The sequence below is a fragment of the Schistocerca gregaria genome, chromosome 4, assembly GCF_023897955.1.
Source record: "Schistocerca gregaria isolate iqSchGreg1 chromosome 4, iqSchGreg1.2, whole genome shotgun sequence".
In the NCBI taxonomy this organism is placed as follows: Eukaryota; Metazoa; Arthropoda; class Insecta; order Orthoptera; family Acrididae; genus Schistocerca; species Schistocerca gregaria.
Genome location: NC_064923.1, coordinates 78,695,018 through 78,714,866, shown reverse-complemented (window position 1 = coordinate 78,714,866; position 19,849 = coordinate 78,695,018). Strand labels below are relative to the sequence as shown.

The 19,849-nt window shown below is 39.1% G+C and overlaps 1 protein-coding gene across 1 annotated transcript in view; it reads left to right on the top strand.

Moving 5' to 3' along the window:
• LOC126267138 (uncharacterized aarF domain-containing protein kinase 5-like) overlaps positions 1 to 19,849 on the top strand; it is a 156,113-nt gene that overhangs the window by 23,115 nt on the left and 113,149 nt on the right. Inside the window, exons 2-3 of the mRNA XM_049972062.1 lie at positions 4,960 to 5,184; positions 16,346 to 16,571. Of these exons, the coding sequence (XP_049828019.1) occupies positions 4,967 to 5,184; positions 16,346 to 16,571 (444 nt within the window). The 5' untranslated portion in view covers positions 4,960 to 4,966. The remainder of the gene's footprint in view (positions 1 to 4,959; positions 5,185 to 16,345; positions 16,572 to 19,849) is intronic.

Below are 19,849 nucleotides of genomic sequence, written 5' to 3'. Positions count from 1 at the left end.
ATGACTCCTTTGATCACCAATATGGGACGCTTCTCTCTTCTCTGTTACCTCCTGGAGTTCACTTTCGGCTCTTGCTCCGGTAGCTTAACCTCACGTTACCTGCAACTTTCCCAGTGGGTGTGAACCCTTTGCCACCTCAGCTTCGTGCAGTTACCCATTTACCTTGGTCTTCATTTGCTTCCCAAGGGTACTACTCCAGCCTGGTTGTATCACCTTTAGTTTCACAACCTTCACATGGATTTTCGTGATAGTACCTTTGTGTCCACTGATGGCTCTTGGGCTGACTGTGGTGTCGGGTGTGCCTTCATCATTGGCGCTGATGTTTTTTGGTATCGGCTTCCAGGACACTGCTCAGTATTGACAACAGAGTTCTTCGCCCTGTATCAGGCCACACAGTACATCCGGCGACACAGGCTTTTCAATTGACATGTGCTCAGACTGTCTCAGTGCCCTTCAAAGCCTCTGTGTGCTGCACACTGTTGATCCTTTAATGCAATGGGTCCAGGATAGCTGACACTTGCTCGCTCTTGATTGAACCACTGTGATGTTTATGTGGGTTTCTTGTCATGTCAGTCTGATAGGAAACAAGGCCACTGATGCTGTTGACCCGAAGATCGCTATGTTGCCATCTCTCAGCAGGTAGTGTCACTTTAGCATCACCATTGGTCCTCCCTTTGTGGAAACAAGCTGGTTATTTAGCCTTGCCCAGCGGCTTGGATGATTTTCTCCCTGCCCTCCCATTGCGAGGAGATAATTTTGACTAGGCTGCGTGTTGGGCAGTGTCTCATTAGCCATTGCCATTTGTTGAGTGGTGCTCTTCCACCACGTAGTGCACATTGCGCCCAACTTTTGACTGTCCACTATTTCCTGATGGAATGTCCTGTTTTTTTGACCGCTTATAGTTCCGTTTGTGTTTACCGCCTGAGTTATTGGCCGTTTTACCAAACGACACTTGGGCTGTCAACCACGTTTTACTTTTTGTCTGTCGTAGCAATATGGTGAATGCCATTTAATGTTTAGTTCTGGCCCTCCGTTTCTCTGTGGCATATTGTATAGACCTTTTTCCGTGTCCCTGTTTTTAGTGGTCTTCTCTTCCATTGATTGGGATTGACATGTAGTCATTTTTAACTCCTCTCTTCATCTTCATGTTCAACAGTTGGTTTTGCACTCAAAAAAAACCCAAATGTTTGGTTATCCCACCAACAGTGCCAGTGCATTTGTGCCCTCTTTGGAGAGCAGGTTGTGTTACTTGTCTGAGTGCCTGTGCACATTCCCTTATGAGGGCAACAGTCTCCAGGATGTGACAAAGCAATTGCCTCATGGATTCACCTTTCGTTTGTGTACCTCAGACTTCATATAACCCCATAAACTATAAAGGTAATGGTGTAAGGTGTGGCGATCTTGGTAGCCAGTTAATTGTACTACTGCGTCCATTCCACTGATTAGCGTAAGTGTGGGTGAGATGTTCCCTCACATGTCTGGTAAAATGTGGAGGGGCTTTTTCATGCTGGAAGTACAATGCAGTTCATGTGGCAAACGGAACATCCTCAAGGTATTCAACAAAAGCATTTTCCAAAAATGCAAGTAATTCCGTCCCATCATTCACTCTTCTAAAATGACAGATCTATCAACATGTTATTGATCATACTACACCGAAGTATGATGGAAAAACAAACTTGCTTGGAAATTGGTTTCCACAGTAGCATATGAATTTTCCTGTGATCACTTATGGATTTTACATGTGTTGTTGATTCCATTCTGTGTAAACATAGCTTCATCAGTGAATAGTTCTAATGAAAGAAAATGACAGTTGTCATTTAATCAGTGACAGAATTCAAGTCAAGTGGCACTGTTGCCAATGTGTATATTGTGGACATGCTGTATGCTGTACAAATTTTCTGCATTTAGTGTTCACCATAAATATATTTATAGGACATTGATATGTGCAGAAAATCACTGTGTGCTGCTACTAGGACTCTAATGCACTATTGAAAGAATGTTTTGCTATTACTGCTAAAGCTATTCAGCTTGACATTTAAGAAGGAAATTGGGAAAGTGGAAGGATGACTTGTTTCATGCCGTCATTTGCTGCAACTTGATTCTAAGTGTGCATGCCATCTTCCTGCGTAGAATGATCATTTCAGCTCAACTTACGGATGTGTTTCCAGTGATTGAACAGACCAGTCCTGGCATAAGTTGTGTCCACACAAATCACTCTGAATGGTTGGAAGAGGACAGTGTTACAATTGATGGAGCTTCCTTGCTTGTCATTTAGCTTCTTCATGTCTGCAGCGTTCTTTTTCAAACAAGTTGACAGTTGAGGATATAATGTTTCCCCACACTAAGTAATCCACAGTGCATTCTTCCCGTGTCTGTATGTTTATTTTTCAGTAATCTTAATTAAGTGTTTTATGTAGTACTTAAAACATCTAAGAGGGACTTAGTGAAGTCTGCTGCCAGAGCACAGTTCACCATAGATGATTTGGTGGGGATATGTGATGAATGTGGCATAACTAGCTCAGTTGATGAGCAAAGTGGTTGCCTCAGTGCTATTTATATGCATTTTCTTGAGAGCTGTGGTGTTGGCCACATGGTCCTCTCACTAAATGGTCAAGGTGTATCTAGAATGAGATTTTCACTCTGCAGCGGAGTGTGCGCTGATATGAAACTTCCTGGCAGATTAAAACTGTGTGCCCGACCGAGACTCGAACTCGGGACCTTTGCCTTTCGCGGGCAAGTGCTCTACCATCTGAGCTACCGAAGCACGACTCACGCCCGGTACTTGCCCGCGAAAGGCAAAGGTCCCGAGTTCGAGTCTCGGTCGGGCACACAGTTTTAATCTGCCAGGAAGTTTCAAGGTGTATCTAATTTTTTGTTGGTGGAAGTACTCAAGTCTTTTGATATCACGACAATAGTCTCCAAGTTTCACAGCCATACAAGAATGTGCAAATGACAACTGCTATTTCCACCAAGAGTTTGGTATGTAGCTTTATGTCTTCATTCATGAAGGCTCGTGTGTTAACCATCCCGAATGCTGCATGGGCAGCCCCAATTATTTTATCAACATCCTGTTTGCAGGTACTGTTTAGACAAGATGCTTCCAAGCTACATCAAGTGATCAGCCTACTCCAGTATTGAGTCTAACACTTATATTGAACTCAGGAACAATTAACGCTTGGGCAGATTTTGTGAGTACTTTCATTTTCCCGCATTGACGGTAGGACCAAAGTGATCACATGCAGTTTTCAAGCAGCTGACTGGCAGTTGTAACTGCCTGTGCTAGAGCAGGAGACGTAGTTCTGCCACCCATACAACCTGGCTACTCCTTTGTGAACAAAGACTTGTCAGTTTGAAGAGACCACCATTGAAACGTAACTTAATCTCCATGCCTTGCTTGTCTGCAGATGACTTATATAGAATTGCAGCTACTTACAGTGCAAAGAGTGTTGGAGTAAGAGCTCAGCCTTGTTTCAAACCCTGAGATATGATGCAGAGTTATTATGAAGAACCTGCCCAGACATGCCACCATGAAGAGCTTGAACCAGTTCCACATAGGGCTCAGGACACTGAAAGTCTCTTAGTACCTTCCACATGGCAGATCTAGGAACCTACTTCAAAGGCCTTTTCCAGGTCACAGAAAAATAAATATAGAGGCTTTTGGGCTTTTGGGCTTTTGTTGCTCGTTGTGTTCTTCCTGGATTTGTGTAGAACAGTTGTTCCTGTAAAAGTTCGGAAAACACACTGACATTCAGGCGAAATTCTCTCTAAAATAATTTGGAACTGATTTAATAGAATTCTTGTGAGAATTTTACCTGAAATTGACAATAGTGACACACCACAGTAGTTTCCACATGCACTATGGTCTTCTTTCTTGAAGATAGTGATGATGGTAGCATTTTTCAAGTCATCAGGTACTTCTCGAGTTTCCTAAATCAAGAGGATCAGTGTAAAAAGTCTAGTCTTCAAGAATATACCTCTATATTGTACCATTTCCAGAGGAATGTTTTCAGGGCCATGATCCTTTATTGATTCTTAGTTGATATTGTGCATTGATAAAGTCTGTGTATGTGGATGGAAGTGCCGTCCACAGTTATTGGGTTTGCTGGTGATCACTGCGAAGTCAGTCCTCAGTAGCACTGGAGGAACAATTTGGAAGAGCAGAGAAATATTCCTTCCAAAGCTTTAAGATTGTTCTCATTGTCAGTTAAAGTGGTGAAATTGTTAGCAGTCTTCAGTCACCATGATAGGAATTGAACTGGGACATATAAGTCCTTTACGCCTGCTTAGAAATTTTACAGGTCACGGGCATTGGATAATCTTTGGTGTTTTTGTTGAGAGCTCTGGTAAATACTCAACCATAAAAAATTAGACATATTGGAAAGTATTCTTGGACAGCAACAGGAGAACTACCATCATAGAAGCCATAATCATACAACATGTCTGCATGTTCTTCATTTGCACAAAGACAGTTAACTGGTGTTTCTCTCTGACAACGATGTCAGCCCCTTGCACTACATCGCTCACAACAGATCATGGACAACTGCGCATTTGACGAACTAGCATTGTGGCAGAAATACATCCTGAAAAAGAAACTAAAAGCAGTGAGATAGGTGGGGCTGGAGTAAAATGTCAAAAGAGTTTGGCTAGGTAAGACACACACATGCACACCACTAGCCCAAAAAGATATGTGTTGTATCTTGGAAACCATTTGGAATAGGGCATGTGTCTACATAAAGCTTTTTGTTTCAAATGAGTGTTCTTGTCTTGTCCCAGAATATTGACCATTCCTCGTGGAACACCTCATATTTCTATAGTAGTAATATTTCTGGATAAATTGAAACATGGAATCAATAAAAAGAGATATTGTTTTTAGGCAATAAAATTGTAAATTTAATGGTTGCATCTAATTTTTTACCTCAATTTTGTCCTTTTTTATATATTTTTCTTTACGTGTTACAGTGACTTCATGATGATATTCAAGCAGACTTTTAATGTTATCAAGAGAATATCAAGATTACACTCCACACAGCATGTTAATGGAAAACTGCATTCATCAAGGAGATATGCAAAATATGGTTTGTTTGTACTGGCTGTGGGCGGAGCTGCTACAGCTTACTCACTACAAACTGAACAAGAAAAGAGGGTCCTGAGGGTAGCTGTGAGTGGAGTGGGCAGATTTCTGAGGTGTGTGCTGATACTACCCAGTAAAAATAATCTTTTCTAATATGTATTCTATTCAAAATTTTACATATTTCTCTGTCATAGCAAGTTGACAAAAGGAGGATTTTCTTTTCTTTTCATGTCCCATGTGTAACATTTTATATCAGACCATCTGGTGCTTAAAATAACTTTGATAGCAGTTTATAAGGAATGTAATGTAACTTTTTATGCTCCAATCTGTGCTGAATGTAAAATGATTTATTCGTAGAGCAAACGGTTACAAATCCTTTTTAGCTGTGACATACTTGTAGATAGTTTTCTTTTGTGTGTATGAGTCTCATCTTGTCTCTTTTCCTGTAATGAGGTTGCATTTTGATTTTAGCATTTTATGGTGAATCAGTAGTTATGAAAAAATGGCTGTAGTTTTTATACTAAGAACAATATTTGCTTGACTTGAGCAGAAAGTCATTCTAATCATTCTAGTATATTCAGAAAAAATGGATCATTGAGTAGTTACCACACTGCAAGTATGCTCCAGTCTGTGGAACGTTGATTGCCAGAAGTTAAAAATCATGCCTGATCAAGTGTTCCATACTCCATTGTCATATTGCACAGAATTAATTATTGTACTATGAATTAAACCTGACTAGATATTGAAGGTTATAATAATGGACATTCCAAGAGAGAAATGTTAAACAAAAATGAGGAAAGGCACTCACTTTGATGCATGGTGCATATTGTGGTGTCAGTCCAAAGACAGGTTTCATGCAGCTCTCCATGCTTATTTATCCTCTGCAAGTCTCTTCGTGTTCTTGTAAGTACTGCAAACTGCATCCACTGGAATGTGTTTAGTGTACTCTTGTCGTGTTCTCCCTCTACAAGCCTTATACTTGATGTGTGTAAACTGGGCTCATGTTTTGGGAGGGCAGCTACATTACTTAAGGCAAATGCCAGCATTTTTCCTTTGAAAAGGGCACAGCCAGTTCCTTCACCAGTTGAAACTTTTGCTTGTTTTTACTTCATCACTTATAGTGAATTAAATACTAATCTTCCTTCCTTTTTCTCACTGCTGGGACACAAGCATTAGTAACCCTGTCCTCAGTGCAGTTATTAAGGCTGTAACTAGTCAGCATTTGGCAGTAGTGGCCCTTGGAGTGCATGTTAGTGTCAGATGACTGCTGAATTTAGCTAGTATGTTGTTGATTTGACTGCTTGGGTAACGTCTGTTCTAGACCTTATTACTCCATGCAGCTACACATAACACTGCCACCTTAACACTACCTTATTAGATTGGTGCAGATATTCAGCCTTGCAACTCTTGTGATATACCTCAGGTTCCAGCGATGCTGTGCCCTGTTCTTCTCTGGCATCAAACTTCTTTCTTCCGTGCAGATTTCTATAAGTGAAGTGGATATAAAACAATACCCTGCTTCTCTACTTAAATAAAGTGTAGATTGGTTCCAATTCACTCTGTATATTGTAATAAGCTTTCACAAAAGATTACACTTTCATTGGAAACGACTAATGTTATTATCTCAAAGACCTCTCTTAACATTCTGTGATAGTACATAACAACAACCACTAATACAGGGTGTCCCATCTATCTTGACCACCTTAAATAACTATTTGTCAAGATGTAAATTAAAAAATGTTTCAAGCAAATGTTGTTTAGCCGTCGGGGGGACATCAATCAGCATGATTGCCTTCATTGTAGCTTTGTTTTTTACAGAGATATGAACAGCGGTATGACTTTTTTTTAAATGGCACCCTATATTTTTTATTCAGTAATTCATTTCCTCTCCTAAAGACCTATCCAAAAAGTATCACAATGTACCATTCACTGAAACACCATGTTATTAATTACATAACACAACATTGAAATTGTGCAGGTACTCGGTGTTATGGAACACATCCATGTGCTGACTTTGACAGAGGACAAATGTAAACATAAGTAGAATGCACACCCATTATTCCATCAGCCATCATCAGTTGAAGAGTTGTATGAGTAGAAAGTACACCAACGAAGAGAAGGTAGAAATGCTACTCATCTATGGGGAATGTATGTTAGCAGAACAGTAATTGCAATACTGTTTTATTATATACAGGTACATTTAGTACAGTAGTTTAGTCCTTTTAAGTACTGAAGTGTAGAGTAGGCATACAGTAAAGGCTGACCTCCCCACAAACTGCATTGACATAATGTTTCTTTTATTGTTGTTGTTGTTGTTGTTGTTGTTGTTGTTGAAGGCAGGTGAAATACTACGCAGGCAGTGGAACTGTACAGAGAGCAATATCCTGACAAGAACCCACCTTCCCGATGGATGCTTTCTCGTCTTGTTGCGACGCTTCAGGAAATGGGAAGTTTCAACCCATGACAATGCAGTTGTTGTAGACTCGCACAGATGAAGCTCCGAAGTTACTGTTCTCACTTCCGTTGCCATGAATCCACATATGAGCACGTGGCAGCTTGAACACGAGATTGGCATTCCTAAAACCAGTATACATTGTATTCTTACATGTCACCAGTTCCATCCTAACCATGTATACCTACATCAAGAATTGCATGGGAATGATTTCCAGAATCATGTACAGTTCTTTCAGTGGACACAGCAGCAAATCCTCACCAACCCGAATTTGTTTCCAATGTTCTATTTATCGATGAATGTTTCTTCTAAAACAAAGGACAAATAAATACAAGAAAATTGCATTTTTTGTCCAGTGACAACCCACGATGGCTTAGACAGGTGGAACATCAGCGGCAATGGAGAATTAAGATCTGGTATGGAATGGCCATTATTTCATAAATGATAGTGTAAACAGCACAGCGTATGACAACTTCCTCAGACGAATTCTTCCTCCTCTTCTGGATGATGTGCCGCTAAGAACCAGAATGCTTATGTGGTATCAACACTATGGATGTCCAGCACATAATGCCTTGCGTGCACGTCGTGTTCTGAACTGAAGGTATCCTGCCAGATGGATTGGTCGAGAAGGAACAGTTACTTGGCCTGCTAGGTCCCCTGAACTTTTTTCTTTGGGAATGCATTAAAGACATTGTCTGTCGCGACATTCCAACAACTCCAGAGGACATGCAGGAACGTATCGTGCCTGCTTGTAATTCTCTTCAGCAGGCAACACTGGAAGCAGTAAATAATTCTTTCATTCAACGAATGCACCTGTGTATCAGTGTCCAGGGTCACCACTTTGAGCACTTTTGAATGTTCTACTCCTAGGCAATGGTACAGGAGAGTCAAAGTCAATTTTGTATTATGTTTGTGCTTGGTTTTCATTTGTTTTCTGACAACTCCAGTAAGTGGACGAATTTGTGATCCCGGGCTCAGAGTCAGTATTATGTTATGTAATTAATAATGTTGTGTGTTTCAGTGAATGGTACACTGTAATACATTTTTGAATAGGTCTTTAGGAGAGGAAATGAATTACTGAATAAAAAATACAGTGTGTCATTTGAAAAAGTCATACTGCTGTTCATATCTTTGTAAAAAACATAGCTACAACGAAGGCAGTCATGCTGATCAATGTCCCTCTGACGGATAAAGAACAGTTGCTTGAAACATTTTGGAATTTGCAACATGACAAATTTAGGGTGGTCAAGATAAATGGGACACCCTGTAAACACCATATTCATCTTCCTTGATGACAGAAATCTTCCATGGTACCAGAGCTCCTTCATTCCTCCTTTCTCCACAGAGGTTACAAATGCTGTCTCTCAGGTAGACTCTGCTCCTGTTGAGTCATTCTTTCCCACAGTATGTGGCTCGATGTTTAGAAACTAATTGTGATCATGCACATCTTTACTTTGAGCTCTATATTTGACATGTGTGATAGGTGCTCTTTCATGATGGCATGAATCACTATGTATCCTTTCACTAAGAGAAGAAATGTCATGATCAATCACTACAAACATACATATGCTCTAATTGAATTTTCATTCACTTTGTTTTATGTTTAATAGCTCCTCTACTTTTCCTAGCACAGTGACATAGGGTGATCCATAATTAATAATTGCATTGCTTTCTTTCAGAGCACTTTCAGCTGTTTAATTATGGTTAATTCCATTAATTTATGTTCTTGCCTTTGGAGGAAGCAATTGTTAAACAACTTTAAGATCAGATGCTGAGACTCAAATACTTATGGTAAACTATAGAGTTGGCTAATTTTTACTTTCCCAATTTATTATCCAGTTTGGCATAGGTGCTCCCTTAAGCAAAGTCCTTATTCCTTTTCTTTGCAAATATTACCCTCAAGTATTTCCCCACATTGGAGGCTATCTTTCCAGGAATTCAGCACTCTTTCCCTCTTATTTTGTAGGCCTGATTGGAGTGATGTACTGCTCCTTTCTTCTAAAGTGGTTGGGGTCCTCCCTTCCTTAGGTTCACAAGAACCCAGCATAAGCTCCCTTCTTTGGGGATTACTTACCCATAACTTGCAATCTGAAGTGCTCCCTCCTTTTCTATTACTTTATTGAGTACTTCAGCACTTCTGCCCTTTCACTTCATCTCATCTTAAGGCTGTACCCTCCATGAAACTCCAGCTATCTTCCACTTTTCCACCACGAGTTCTCCTGTCTGTTTTCCTCCCTCCAAAACTCCTTTGCCTTCATAGTGTTGGCTTGTCATTTCTATATCAAGATTATTAATAGGACACCCTGACCTATTCCTCCCTCCCCTTGAAACAGTTGCAAGCGTAGCAAAAGAATACCCCTAAATCATTTTTGTTTGTGCATAGTCTGTAACTGTGTGTGTGTGTGTGTGTGTGTGTGTGTGAGAGAGAGAGAGAGAGAGAGATATATATATGTGTAGTATGCATCCCTCACCTCCCTCATAAAAGTTAAACGCAAATCCACCCCATCACATCAAATTACTTCAAAAGGTAAAAAAGATCATCAGTTACATCCTTGGTGATCATGATATTTCACACCTTGTACCATGTCATGAGAGTAGTCCATTGTCATCGTCATATGTGAAATACCCCCTAGTGCAATCCTCCTGTTGTAGGTTGTAAATTCTGCTTTGTAGACTGTAAAAAGAAGGGATCCTGCAATAGGAACTTTGCTTATGGATACAGGGAAGATAGATTTGGTACCCTAGTGGAGAAGTAAGAAAAAGAAATAGACAGATAGGTTTGTTATGATCGAAGAAGAAAGGTAGACAGTATCCTATAGGTGGATTCCCTTACCATCCCCCACCCCAGAGACTAGGGACCCCATCTGCTAAGGTACTTCATGGTGTTCAGTATTGCCTACATAATGGATGTACCATGCCTTCACCATCCCAGAAACCCCAAAAATTGATCCTAACAAACCCGTATGAAATGCAGTGGAATAAGCAAGTATATTCATTTAAGTCAATGTCAATGGTCAATATAGTTTCTGTAGTCAGTCTATTTTTGGGTCAATATCACTACCCATGATTAATCTCCCTTTAAAAAAATTCACATACAAACCCAACCCTTCTTTTTACTATATAATGATGGTGAGTAACCTGCCTCTTTAGTCATAAATCTTATATTGGAAATGGAAATGAGCATTTGGTGTCATTGGCCTGGAGGCCCCTTGCGGGGCAGGTCCGGCCGCCTTGGTGCAGGTCTTATTACATTTGATGCCACACTGGGCGACCTGCGCTCCGGATGGGGATGAAATGATGATGAAGACAGCACAACACCCAGTCCCTGAGCAGAGAAAATCCCCGACCCAGCTGGGAATCGCACCCGGGTTCGTCGCGCTGACCACTCGGCTATCGGGGCGGACAATCTTATATTAAAGGAATACTTAACAGCTGATTAAATAACAGTTGACAGTATTTGTTTACACACTTTCACTGTTAAGAACGATGTGTTGTTTTTGCCGTGTTTCTTTCCCAAGTTTAATTTAATGGAGTCTTACACTGCTTTAACATATCAATATTATATAATCCCTTTTCTTGACTTCTTTCTGGATCGACCAAGATTACTGCTTAGGGATGCGGTGCATTTAAATCTTTGTAAGGATTGCTATATCAAGGGAAAAATTTGTGTGTTTCTTTCTTAAAATTTGAGCTATGGTGTACTTCCTCAATTAGTACCAAGTCATCCACATCAAAGGTTTGTGTTGAAGCTTTTTCATTACATTTATGCAACCTTTCGTCTGCTGCTCATTATAAATTTTCTTTTATGTCATCGTCTATGTTGTCTCCATGTATGTTATTATCATCTTCTGGCATTTAAGTATCTTCAACAGTGGCTCACCTATAAATTTATCATGCATTATTTCAATTGGAGATAAAACATTAGCTAAACGTGAAAGTTCATTAAGTATTATTTGGAATTCTAGTACTTTCTGTGCCCAAGTTGTATATCTGTTTGGAAAGTATGTCCCACATAACCTACAGATTTCTTTCGTGATATATTCTCAAGGTCTACCTCATGGGTGGTATTTTGAGATAGCAATGAGTCTAATATTTTCCCATGCTAAAAACTCTTTAAAGGCTTTACTCACAAACTATGCGCCATTGTCTGTGAACAGTGTACATGGCTTTCCTGTGTCTGAGGAATATTCCTGTAGACATCTAATCACCGTCTCTGTGTTGGCATGTTTAATAGGATAAATTTAACATACTTTCATCTACACTCCACTATCACAGATATGTAAGTAACCCCCCCCCCCCCTCCTCCCCCTCTATTCATTGGTAACTGGCCTAAGAAGTCAGCAACCGTTAGGTCATGCAAGCCTTTACGTATTATTGGGTATAACTTATACATTATTGATCTTTTAGCAAGCTTCAAGTATATGTAGTACTGACAGTACTTTTTTATTTAAGTTCTTAAAGTAAATTTTACCATGTGTCGAACACATTTTCGTACCCCAAAGTGTCCCTAACCACAATGAATAAATGTAATTAAATCAAGTTCTACTGATTTCGGTGCACACAGTCTCCATTTGAGTCTAATTTTTTCTCCTCTCCAAAACAAATCTATCTTCCTAGGGTGTTCCCACTTTTGTGGTAATGGCCTGGAAAACACTCATAGGAAGTACGTTGGATGTATTTCCCCATCTGGTTTGAGCTTTGGAAAATGTTTACAAAAGTTCATTCCGCTTCCCAACTGTAATTCCTCTAGTAGGGCTGTTGTGTTGAAAGATTTACCTTCATCCTGACTTTCTGTTAATTTCCTTCTAGTTTTTGCCAATTCGTTCCATAGTCTTTTAAACTCATTGGTGCTTTTAAACTCATTGGTGTTATCAGTGACATCTTCCCTGGAAGATTTCCTAAAGTGGGCAAAGTTTCCTTAAATTTGTGATCTAACAATGCTTGTATTTTTTCCTCCAAACCTTTATGTATGTCATGCGCATATACAGAATCTCTGTTGTCGCTTCTCTGTTCTAAGATTTCTATTCGTGTTTGTGCATCTGACATCTGATCTTTTACCCATTTACATTCTGTTTCTGCAAAGTTACATAAACTATTTATGTCTGTATGCAAATTGTTATTATGTTAATGTACCTATTCCTGAACTAAGTCACATTGTTTCAAGACTTTGATGTGTATTTCTACTCTTAACAAGTTGAGTCTTTGATCTAGTTTACATGCTAAATGCGCCTCAAATGCGTCGTGAAAGTCTTTGACCTGAGTTTCTAATTCTTGTCGCAGTCTGTTTTGGTTTTCAATTACTTGTTCATGAGTGTCTGTATGCTGATTTTCTAATTCTTGTCACAATCTGTTTTGGTTTTCTATTACTTGCTCTTGAGTTTCTTTAATCTGATTTCTGAAGTATGAAAACTTTTCATTCAGTTTTTGTAATAACATTTCCATATGAACTTCTGTAAACTTTTCATCCAGTTTTTGTAATAATGTTCCCATATGAACTTCTGTTGACATTTTCCTTGTTATCACTGGCAAAAACAAACTCATAAATATCACCTAATCATCACACTACACCCATAAGAACAATTTTGAAGTAAAATACTGATTTAGCTCACTGTAGTCATACTTGTGCTGGTGATGGTCTGATCTTCAACGATTACATGATGATGACGCAGTTGTTTAGACAGCTTGCTGGTGTTGCGATGGTGTAGACTGCCTGCTGGCTTTGGATCAGTCATTGACAGCAGTATGATGGCTGGACATTGCTGGCTGCATGCTTGTTTTTCTAGGACTGTGTGTTTCATTGGATTAGACGGATGCTCTTAGCCCAGGTGCATCTGTGTTGTTGTTTATGTTCCCTGTTGCCTTTGGCAACACTTCATCTCTCTCCTGATTAATTACGGAATTTGTTCCTGTAAATCTTTTTTTAAATGTGTCACTTTCCACTTATACCCATACGGTCAACACATGGAGTGTTTATTAGTATCTAATGACTGCTGACTGCTGGATTTAGCTAATGTGGCAATGATTTGACTACTTGATCAACAACTGTTATAGACCTATTACTCCATGTTGCTGCATGTAATATTGCCACCTTTACAGTCCCTTATTAGATTGGTGTAGATATTCAGCCTTGCAACACTTGTAATTTACCTCAGGATCCACCTGTGCCCTGCCCTGTCCTTCCTTGGCATCCAACTTCTTTCTGTCTTGCAGATTTTTGCTTAAATAAAAGTGTAGATTGCTCCCAATTGATTCTGTATGCTGTCACAAACTTTCACAAAAGGTTACACTTTAAATGAGAACCAACAAATGTTACTGTCTCAAAGACCTCATGTTAACATTCTGTGAATAGTGTATGGTGTTGGAAATCTTCCATGGTACCAGAGTTCCTACATTCCTCTTTTCTCGACGGAGATTACAGATGCTCTTCGTCAGGTAGATTCTGCACCTGTTGAATAATACTTTACCACAGTATGTGGCCCGATGTTTACAAACAAATTTTGATCACGCATGTCTTTGCTCCGAGCTCTACATGTGACGTACGTGGAGCCACTCAAAACTATTGTTATGTATTATTATTATTATCATCATCATCATCTATATACATAGTTAAGTTTGTATGGAACCCCAGGGATGGGAAAAACTGACCGGTTAAAATCTGGTATTGGTGTTTAGTTCTGAATAGCTGGTATTTTTCAGTATTGTTTGGTCTCGGTTATAACATTTTTATTTTTTACTAATAACAAAGTGAAAACACCGAGATATCAGTTAGCCATAACAGCCATGCTGAAATTTTTCATTGTTAAAATAAACATTTTTTTTAAAAAGAAGATGCAATTTTTATTTATATAATTTGCATTGGTTTGAAATATTGCGTTAGTCTAGAAAATGGAAAAATACGATCAGCGCTGTTTTAATAACAATGCTGATAGAAACAAGCAACACACACATCATAGGAACTGGTATAGCACTGATGAGACAATAATGTCCCTGTTGCCTTGTGTCATAGCTTAAGATATGTGTGTACATGCAGTGTGCAAGACTTGTTCTCTCATGGTCTATACAACAATTTCTCACTGTCATCGTTGGACAGCCTTTATATTGCAGAATGACACCAACACTAGTGTGGCAATATTTTTATGAAGTGATGTAGCAGTGAAGTACATTTTCTTTAAAAGATTAAAGATTTGTCTACCATTTATATGAAATAACAAAAGGAGGGAGATATTATGGTAACAGTAATAAATTAAAAACTTAACAATAACTCATTCATACTATACAGTAGAAATAGGAAGTTGCTGGACAGCTGCTTTTGTCTTTGTAATATGCCTTTATCTGCTTGTAACCCTTGAAAGTGGGCAAATTAACATGAAAAACACAGTTCTTCAACCTCAGTTTTCACCCTTGACAACTGACTAATCGTAACTCAGATTGTGGTTTGATCCCTGATTACAAGAAGAGTTTTGAGCAGAGTTCAAAAAATTTTAATCAGTAGGGCAATACTAGTGATTTTGTTTAGTATTCAGCCACTTACCACTTTTTTTGAGGAAAGTAGCAAACAGTGGATGGACTGAGTTTTCTTTTACTTGTGTATTTATTTTAATATTTTGATTACATGTATCTTGAAACAGCATTAAAATTTTTCAATCTTTCTCCAATTTTTACATTTTTTATAGCAAATTATAGAAATAAAAAACTAAAAATCAGTTATTTAAGAAACCAATTATTCAGAGCGGTATTAACAGTCAGATTCAACTGATACGGAAAAAATCAATATAAAAAAAACCGTTACGCCCCCCCCCCCCCCACTCCCCCATGGAACCCTCAGAGTGCGAGTCATAGAAATACTTACCTGTTTTTTTTCTTCTGGAAGCAGCAAATTGTTACTGCAGCTGTTTCTGCATAACTGATCATGTCACGCCTCTCATTTTCATACCTAATCAATTTTTTTTTTCTCAAGTGTTGTGTTTAAGTTAGTAATGATTATTTAGAAAACTACAATTCTAGTTTATTTCTGTGGATAAGTCACCTAATTGTTGACAATCATGTTCATTGCGTGTGCCAGAACCACCACAGCTCTGTTAGGTACATTTATTATGTCACAATTCATTTCATTCAGTGAACATCATCAGATGACAAAATTCGCCAACAATCTTTGCAATTAATTCTCTCAGAATTGTGTTGATATTATGACTTAAGAAGTCTAACTCTCTACATTAAAGTTACATTCTTGAACACCATGAGCAGGGAATACAGTATGATGTGCACACTTGACTCAGGTCAAGTGTGCGTAGTATGTTATTTCCCTGCATTTTCAGTGTTGCTTGATGATCATTGAGCAAAAGTGGTTGTGACATGGAAAAGGTTCTTCCTAACACTAAATTGTTGGTATTTTGATGTTATATAGTAGGGATTGTTTTAGGTGTGTATTTTTGTAAGAGAGAATGGTGGAGTTCCTTGCGTCTTTTGAAATGCAGCTGTATAATAATATTGTGTCTGTAATATTCTTAATCTCAGTAGTGGTGTTTATTTATTAGTATCTGATCCACAAATATGTGATTCCTAATCACCACTTCATTGTGTTGCTAATGTCATTGAAATGAAATTCTTTCGGTAATTCCAGTACTGCTGGTAAGATTGTCTTTTGTGTGACTAGAAGACTGCCAGTAGATCTTTCCATTTAGCTTTTGATATTCAAAATGCTAACCATTTAGCTTTTGATATTCAAAATGCTTAGGAAGTTTTGTCACACTGTGCAATATCAGATTATTAATTTAAGTGGCATTATTAGGAATGGTTATATAATGGAAGTTTTTTTGTCACAGATCATTGCGAGTGGGCCTGAAAATCTCATTTGATTATTGGTGGTCTTTACATGGCCTGGATGAAATGTCGGATGAATACGTTGAGGCGCTGAAACCAATTCACCAGAGAGCTGCAGATAGTATTCTGGATGGCTGTCTGAAGAATGGTGGACTTTATGTCAAACTGGGTCAAGGTCTTGTCTCATTAAACCACATTTTGCCTCGTGAATATCTCGAAACTCTTAAGGTTTGTATTTTTCTGTATACCATGTTACATTATTAATCATGGATTACTAAGCCATTGTAAAATTTGTGTGTTGCACTAGGTATAAAATAAGACGTTTTGTACCTAGTTAGGTATGTAATGCCCCACCGAGATCTAATAATTGTAATTAACTAATGCATAACCTCTACACATGACTTCCTTTGAATAAAAAACTTTACGATGGTTTAGTAGCAATGTAACAGTTTTTCCATTTTAATGTTCTAGGGTTGACAAGATAGTTACTCTGTCGTATCCACAGAGTGAAGGTTTATAGCTGTTCATGTGTTTGAATGGCATAATGTTTGGATGGTCCTGCTCGTGAATATCTGCTAGATATTAACTGACAAATCCCCTCCTGTATTATATGTGTAGTCCAAGGGGCACATTTTCAGCCCAAAGTGTAACAGCCCTTCAACTTAAAATGTCATTTTACTATATAACCCGTAAACCTTTTAAACAGCAAAGCTAACCTCCAACCTTGCCCCTAAACAATTTTGCCCACAATATCATTTTGATCCATCACCATTCCCACAAAACCACTCCGCACTAGCTTTCAAAAAAATCCTGACAGCCAGCGTTGTTTTTCCTTTCTCAGATTCTTACATCATGATCACAACCCATCCATGTAAGAGTCCCATAATCTCTGTTCCCTCAAAAATTAAGACTTCATAATTATCCTCTCAGTGGACAAAGAGCCTGCAGTTGTGGTACATGACAACAAGTGAATGTCAGAAAATGTCTGTGTCAGCTTTATAACACCTCAACTAGCAGCGTCTTCCATAGGGATCTTAATCCCGTTGGTTCAAAGTGGCATCCTTAAAGATCCGGGGCCCTCTCAAAGACTCACCTCTTAGTCCATGGAACGTCTTACCCCACTCAAACAGCAGTTGTGCAATTTCACATTACTCATTTGTGCCACATTATCTTTTGAAATCTGCAAACTGAACTACCTTGATGAACATTCCATAATTGTTAATTTCGAAGCATGCACTTAATGTGTGTGATTTGGTAAACCATCTGTAATCTTGTGTACTGTGCTTATATACCCCAACCATTACCTGTATTGTTTGAAATTTATGCTTGTCTGTCTCTCATACTACACCTTGCTAGTTACCACTAATTTCAGCTGCCTCCATTCCAAATTCCATGCTTAAAATAGTTCAGCTGCATTCTCATTAATATAGTGACATCTACTCTGTTATAGGCATTGTTTTTCTGTGAGAAAGTTAGTGACATTCCTCTTGCAAATTGCCCCCCTGCACAGGAGCCTCAACTTGATTCACTGTGTTGTTGTTCATCAAGATCTTACATTAAAAGATCTTCTTTCTTGCCCTCCACTGTTTCAGAAAGAACTGTGTGGAAAATTGGAAAAAGCGAAATATCCAGTATGTTCGCTGTATCCGATGGGGACCAAAAGGTAATGGGGTGGATATTGGAGAATGGTTTACTGTTGTGATGAAAATCCATACTTTGCACTCCCTCCTCCGATATGGTGTTTTACATATTTGTGAATTGGCTTCAAGTTATGATGCACTAATATCTCCGTATGTGCAGACTGCAAACAGTCGCAGCATGAGAAATGAGATTACTCCATGTGTCCAACTACCAAAAGTATCAATGAAGGAAAACAACAATCCCCTCATTCTTTGAACTATTTCGTATGAAAGACAGGAAAGAAATGGTTTAGGATTACAAAACCCCAGATCATCATTTGTATTCCAAGGCAAAGGAAAAACATGATTGCCTACATCCAGTTCAAATGACCACAAACTTTGCAACCATATAAATAAGTCCCCATCTATAATAATGGTAAAATCTGCTTCTCCCTCAATGTCTGACCTTGGTGGCCGTCAAATTCATCTGTATGTGAGTGGATAGGGCCACCTTTCCCTCTGTTCCTGCTGCATCTATATAGGGGACCTTCATTCTCTAACCCGTGACAGAAGAGACTCCTACTCAACCACAGTCTCCCCTAGCAGACAATTGCCTTCCTCTGGACCTTCTCAACAGACTAACTCTGCATCTCAGCCCGAAATCAGCCAGTGCTCTCTGGAGATATGGGTTATCTGCTGCAAGACAGCTCATTCATCCTCTCTCCCTGATTTACAACCAAATGCCTACCAACGAGAGTTAAATCTCCACAAGGAGACCAAAGACAAAAAGAAAAAAAGAGGACAAGAAAAAACCAAAGGAAGAGGTGGACCTGCTGCATTGGACCCACCCCAATACTGATGTTGAAATTATGCTCATTGATATCATTCCTATTAAAGAGATGGTTCAGGCAGACGCTGAGACATGACCAATCTTCTCAGTTCCTTCCCACCCCCTATAAACATCATCCAGGGGAACTGTAATGGTTGTTTTTGTCACATAATGGAACTTAGACATCTACTTTCATTTTATCCAGCAATATGTGAAGCTCTTGACGAAACTGATTCCCTGAAACATATAACACTACCCTAGATAATCATCATGCGTGTTTCAAAACTAGAGTTATCCCTGAAACTGCATCAGGCTGTGTGACAATCATGATGTTAGCATAGCTCGAAGTCCAGGTTTGAAATCCAGTCAGAAGATTTTGCAAACAAATAGTGAAGATCCTCTGGTGTCTCATTGAATGTTCTGAGGGAACACATTCAGGGTAGGACTTCTTCACCATTGGTACAGCAATGCTCCACATCTGCCATGGTCAGTTTTAATCCAGTTCAGTGTGCATGAAAGTCCTTGAAAGATTGCACCACAAGCTGAGGACCATTGTCTGAAACCAGGGTGCAAGGCAAACCTTCCAATGGGGAATATCTTTGACAGGACCTTGACAGTTGCATCTGCCATTGCAGGTAGACTGCGCATGACATAAAGACAACAAGAAAAAGCATCAGTGGCCAACTACCACAAAATGTCTAAAAAGGACCAGCAGACTCTTTACAAAGATTGCTTAGGGGCCAGCCACAGCGAAAAAACAGCGCGCAGCACCACCTGCTGACCCTAATACTATGTTGTGTCAGTGTGTCAGTGCTCTCATGTTGTGATGTAGGACAAAAATGGTTCTCAAAATTGTACCTGAACAAGAACAGAGTCCACACTGAAGACAAAGAGCGGCTTTGTGCACTAAGAACGCAAATGGACTAAACATGACACCAAGGGCTTACTGTCAGTAATTAAATGAAATTTTGCACCATACAAGAACACATGAAGTTTTTTGAGAATAACATTACTGAGTTGAGGTGAGTGTTTTTGCCACAAAGGCAATAGGCTGTTCA